The 5939-nt window shown below is 53.1% G+C and overlaps 1 protein-coding gene across 1 annotated transcript in view; it reads right to left on the reverse strand.

Moving 5' to 3' along the window:
* Nucleotides 1-2922, reverse strand: part of C1QL1 (complement C1q like 1) — a 9706-nt gene extending 6784 nt beyond the window's left edge. The window contains exon 1 of the mRNA XM_069075985.1: nt 2134-2922. Within this exon, the coding sequence (XP_068932086.1) occupies nt 2134-2733 (600 nt within the window). The 5' untranslated portion in view covers nt 2734-2922. The remainder of the gene's footprint in view (nt 1-2133) is intronic.
* Between the last annotated feature and the right edge of the window lie 3017 nt (nt 2923-5939).

Raw genomic sequence — 5939 nt, forward strand, 5'->3', positions numbered from 1 at the left:
GTCCTAGCTCCTTATCCCTCCTCCTATCTCCGCTCCCTTCCCTGTCTCTTACTTCTTGTTGTATCTTCCTATGAAGCTAGTCCTAGGTGCCCACATCCAGAGCTGTTCTGCAAGGGAGAAGGTGGAGAGAGTGCTGGCTTGGAGCACGTCATATTAAATCCCCCCCACCAAAAAAAAACCTGGCTAGAATGAATATCATGAACAGTGACAAAAGGACAAAAAGCTTGACTGGGGTGAAAAGTGTGTGTCAGGGTTAGTGCCAGGGGTCTAGAGACTGATCATGTGGGTGGGATTGTAGGCAATGATTACATAATTAAAGTTGTCTGTGCCTGGAATGGTGGGACTCTCTCCTCCCCCACTGGCTGCTTCCCTGAGTCATTCACTGATCCTGAACTTCTCCCCATCCCCATATGCTATCTCAAAGAGTAGGGCCCTGATTTGCCAGGCTCTGCCCAGACCATGCCCCTTGCCTGAACATAAGGCTATTTTTCTGTTTGGTGAAGGAAGTAAGCTGTCATTATTTCTCCATAAGTGATATTAGTGTATTTTTAGCATTATACACCTCCCCTCAGGCCACCCAGTGATAGGGCAGGGCTGGGAAGGATGGGTATCTCACTTGTCTTGGAAAGACCAGGCTTACAATCCTTCATCCCAACCCCTGAAAGCTCTGAATTCAAACTTTCTTTGGGAAAAAGGAGAAACTTGGGTCTCAGCCTTCAAAGGTGACATTGCTGAATCTTTATTGTGATTAATAAGCAGATTGTGCTCTAATCAAGTTCAACCCCTTACAGGGACCTGGGGTAGCTTAGCCTGCCCAATTTAGCAACTGAGGACAGAGATGAAAAAAAAAAAACAATAAGAAAGGATGAGACAGGGACACAAACACACCACCATGACTTTATCCTGATCTCTACCCCCTCCACCTTTAGCTGTACTTATGAGCCTCAGTTCAGGCAGGCACAGTCTGAGAAAGCAAGGACTATTGGAGAGAAAAAGATTAATCTGAGGCTAAGGTCCCAATGTGGTTCCTCCCCACTCTGCTCAGTTGCTTGAGAGCTCTTTCCTCCTGCCCCCACAATCTGAGGATATGGCTTCACCACTGACCCTACCCCCTAGATCAGTGGACAGCCATGAGGGACATTTCAACCCAGGCTAAGTCAAAGGAATAATTATGGAATAAATTTGGGGGCTTGGACAGAGGGGGGGTGGCATTAGAATCTTGGAGTTTTAGATCTTCCTCTTTCCCTTCTCCCCCAAGGTGAAGAAGACAGTTACAGCTTTCTGCATTTTCAAGTTCCATCCCAGGTTTATAGGCTCCTGGGGATTCGAAGTAGGCAGGCAAAAGGAGAAAGATTCTCCTGGACAGAATTTTTGGATACTACCCTTCTCTCCCTCAAGCAAATAAGGAGAGACGAACTGCAGCAGAACTCAGACACCCGCAAACCATGTTTCTGGGAGGCAAACTTTTCCCACAGGGACTATCCTGCTAGGTTCTGGGGGATGGGGACAGGGCTGAGTGCTGATTTACTCAGTATCTTCCTACTTGAAAGAAGGTCAGCTAGAAAGCCCCGATGGGCTATAGAGCCCTGGAGGGTGGGTTTCCAGCTCTAAGGACCAGTGTGCCCTGGCTATCCTAAGCCCCTTTCGTCCTAATACCTGCTTCACCTGTGCTAATTGCCCCCTCTCATACTGAGGTTCACTGTACCTCCTGTTTCCTGCCTCCTAGCACTCCTGCTGTCCTGTCTCCCTGGCCCCACCTATCTCCAATTGTCCCCCTCCCCACCTCTCTCATCTCAAGGCATTCTTTCCCTTAGGCCCTCCCCACTCACTCTCAGTGCCCACATGTCGTTCCCCTCTTCAGATTCTAGGACTTACACCTGGAAGGGAATTTAGAGATCATCTTCTCCAACCTCCTCATTATACAGAGAAGGAAACTGAGGCCCTGAGAAGGGAAGTGACTTGTCCAAGGTCACCGTGCCACCACAGAGCCGGAACTCCCTATTCCCAGTCACCTCCCCACCCCCATTCCCTGATACCCACCTACCTCAGTGACCCTGCGCTAAAGTTTCTCTGTTCTCACGACTCTGCCCTTCTCCCCACTCCACCCCAGCCCCAGTCTCTCCTGGTCCCCACCTGCCCGTTCTTGCAGAGATCTGCCCACATGCTGGTGCCATCCCCTCCTCGCATCAGGACGTGGTAAGTGAAGAAGTAGGTGCCAGGGATGTTGCACGTGAACTTGCCACTGGCCGCGTCGTAGTTGTTCCCCAGGTTGGTGACCACGTCGTCGAACTTGAGGATCTCGTAGCCCTCGTGGGGATTCTTCAGGCCGGCGTAGAAAGCCACCCGGGGCACCGTGGTGTAGGTGGCCGTGCTGATGGCACCGTTGCCTCCAGGGCCCGGGAGCCCAGGGGGACCTGGTTTCCCGGGCTCACCCTTGTCCCCAGGGGGGCCCACAGGGCCCGGGGGTCCAGGATCTCCTGGGGGTCCTGGGGGTCCAGGCTTCCCGGCTCTGCCAGGTTTCCCTTGGGGTCCCTGCACCAGAGTGGATGGCGGGGGTGCGCCACTGTGCTCGCTCAGGGATTCACCGTCGGGGCGGGCGGCAGTGGTGGAGCCTGGGGCCCGCGCCGGGTAGGGGTCGCACACCATTCGGCAGGTGCCCAGCATCTCATAGTGGCCGTCGGGGCCGCCAGAGCTGACGAGCACGGGGATCAACACGACCAGGATCAGCAGCATCACCACTCCCACTGCGGCCGCCAGCAGCGTCTTCCTCCCGGCGCGGAGCCTAGCAAGCGCCGGGCCGCCCGGTCGCGCCGTCGGGGCAATGGTGCCAACGGGGCGGGGGGGCACCAATGGGGCGCCCGTGTTCAGGGGCGGTCCTGCAGAGCTCCGGGCATGGGGCCGGGCGGAGCGCACCGCGGTGCCTAGCCCTTCTCCCTCCTCCCACCCTTTCTCCCTCCCGCGGCGCGGCCGGGACTGAGCAGCGCCGCCGCCCGCTCTCCGCCTCCAGTTTCCTACAGCTGCCGCGGCCACCGCCCCCTCGGCCGGGCCCCGCCCCCTCGGCCGCTCCCCCGGCCGCTCCCCCGGACTCTGCAGGCGGGAGGAGAGGCAGAGTACCGGGCGGGGCTAGGGTTCAATTGGGCTGCAGGAGGCTGGGACCCGCCTCCCGAGAGGGGGAACCGGTGGGGGCTGAGGAGGAGGGGGTGGGTACGAGAGAAACGGGGAAAGAAACCAACGGACACATTAAAAAAAAAGAGAGAGAAAGGGAGTAATCGAGACTAAAAACGGGGGAGGGGAAGGGGGTTAGACAGACATACCAAGAAGGAAAGAGGGAGAAAGATAGGAAAACAGAGAGTGACCAAGAGGGAAGAAGACAGTAATAAAATAGTCAGAAAAGGACGTGGACATCATGAGCCAAAAAAGGATTGAGACTAACAAAGTGTCTATCTTGACAGAGGAGGGAGGAGAGACACAGAGGGAGAGAGAGGGACGGGGGGTGGAGAGAGGGGGGAGGGAGAGAGAGAAGAGATTGGCCCACAACAAAGTGACAAATGAAGTGGACAAAGAGTGATGAGTACAACGAGGATAGTCATGATGGTGATATCAATCCGCTTCCATTTGTGCCGAGCTTTGGAGGTTCTCAAAGGGCTTTCACTTCTTGTATTTGAGAAAGGAAAGGACAGGAGGATAGACAGAGGAAGGATAATGAGACAGGTGGGGAAAAGAGAAGGCAGAGAAAAAGAAGGGCAAAGAAGGAAGAGGAGGGAAGAAGGAGAAAGGATAAAGGCAAGATAGTCCGACAAGCGGGAGCCACAGCCAGGGGCTCTTGCAGTTCGGAAGAGCTGGTAACGAGATGGGATTATTGGATCTAATCGGCTGTGAAAACCAACATTTCATCAATAGTGCCCTGACTGATCAGCGCCTAGCCGAAAGCTTTGATTCCAGCCTGAATGTTTCTGGAAGAGCCTGGGCTGCTCTAGAAGAGCCCCCCCCCCCCATCCCCTGAGTTGACAGCCAGGTTGCTGACACATCTGCCACGGGGGCACTCGCTCTCTAGAGACAGAGATGCATTTCCTATCACCCCCAGTTCTTCCCTACTTGACTCCTAGCAAGAAACTGGGCACACCACCCTTCTTTACTTCCCTCTGAGGAGCATCCCGTCTCATCCCCACCCCTTGACTTACTGTCAGTGGAGAAATACCACTACCACCACCACACACCCCCAGGAGAGAATTGACCTATTTGATCTGTTTTCCCACCGTCTGAATAAAAGAGCTTCTACAGGTGATAGCCCCTTCCAAGACGGCAGTGTATGCAGAGGAAACTCTGGTATTCAAGGGGTTAATCTTATACTAGCTACCCCTTCCACTCCCAAACCCCTCAGCCTCCCACATCTCATCACTCAGCTCCTTTTTCCCATTAAGTTTAGGTTGTTCCCCTTTTCTCTATTGCATTAAAGTGTTTATGTTGCATAAACTGAGATGTGTCTCCTTCCATCAAAATATTTGTCACATTATTTGAGGCAGAGAGCTGCACTGCTCTACTGCTTCCCCCACCCACCCTCTGTTTATCTTGCCCGACAGGGGCTCTGCCATTTCAAGTAATGCCTCCTTTCCTGGATGAAGGGTGAGTGCCCTTCTCTCCAGCCTTCTCTCCCCAGAGGCCCTGTCCAACCAGCCCCGGGAGTAGAAGTCAAGTTTCTAAGAAATCACCAGTGTGGGGTTACTGAACTTCTCTCTACACTCTACCCTTCCCCCTCCTGATGGAAGACACTCTCCCCAGGAACCAAGCTCTTCTCAGGAATTTGTGGACTCCTTGACCAAAGGGCTGCACTGAAGACATGGCTGGTGTGGTATTTGGTCCCAAGGTTGGACACTTTCAAAATGTATTTTTTCCCAGGTATTTTTCCCCCTTGAGTCCTGAGTTGGAGAGAATTTTAAACTGCCCTCAATTCCCAAAGTGGGGACTGAGTGCCAGAGAATATGGGTGTAATGGGGATGCTGAATGCCAGGGTGAAGTCCAGGAAGGAAGGGTGGATGAAGGAGTGCAGTGCTATTCAGGGCCTCAGAAGAACTCATCCTTTCCCATCAGGAGTGGAGAACAAAATCCCCTTTAGACTTCACCTAGTTGTTGCTAGCTGGAGCCTCAGGCTTATGGGTAAGAATGGAAGAGTTATTGACTCAAGCACTAGATACAAATTTTCGTTGTGATTAGCACATGGAGAGGCAGCACATAGTACTGGACAGATCCCTGGATTTCAAATTAAAAAACCTATTCCCCAGTTCCTGCTCAACCACTTAATGGCCCTGTGGCCTTGGGCAAGTTACTTTCTCTTCCTAGTCTCAGTTTTCTCCTCTGTATAAAGTAGCTTCCTAAAGTTAAACTTCTTCAACCTCCTTCCAGATCTATCATGCTATGATTCTATGACTTGTATAGACAACATGACCCCAAACTGACATCTCACAATCACCTCCTTTCCTTAAACCTTTGGGATTTGTCCCCAAAGTTCCCTTCTGTGTGATGCTCTATGTTTCTCCTCTCCATCCAGGAGCTGTTGGAAGAGACATTCCTCCTCTCTGACTGCCTTTCCCTTTCCAGCCAGGCTGGTTTTGGGGGGGGCGGTGCCCCCACAACATATGCCACTAAGGAGAGGCAAGCTTATTCTGGTGCCCCCACCAGCCCCCAGCCCGAAAGATGGCTCCCTCTGGCTCGACTTGGCGTCTCTGTGAGCCCAGCCGGATTTTCCCCGCTTCGCTGGAGTGGAAAATAACGGCTTCAAACTTTGCAGAGAGGATCTGGTGCCAGCACTTTAATTAACAGCCATCTTGGCCTTCGAGCCTGGGCCAATAGATGCCGCCAGCTCTGTTTCTGCTGCCTCCAAGGAGCTGGATGGGTAAGGGTGAATGCCCTGTCCAAATCCTAGAAAGAGGAACCCTCCAAGA

The sequence above is a fragment of the Petaurus breviceps genome, unplaced genomic scaffold (genome assembly GCF_028583685.1).
Source record: "Petaurus breviceps papuanus isolate PSGF00001 unplaced genomic scaffold, PetGlider_PUasm1.0 90925, whole genome shotgun sequence".
In the NCBI taxonomy this organism is placed as follows: Eukaryota; Metazoa; Chordata; class Mammalia; order Diprotodontia; family Petauridae; genus Petaurus; species Petaurus breviceps.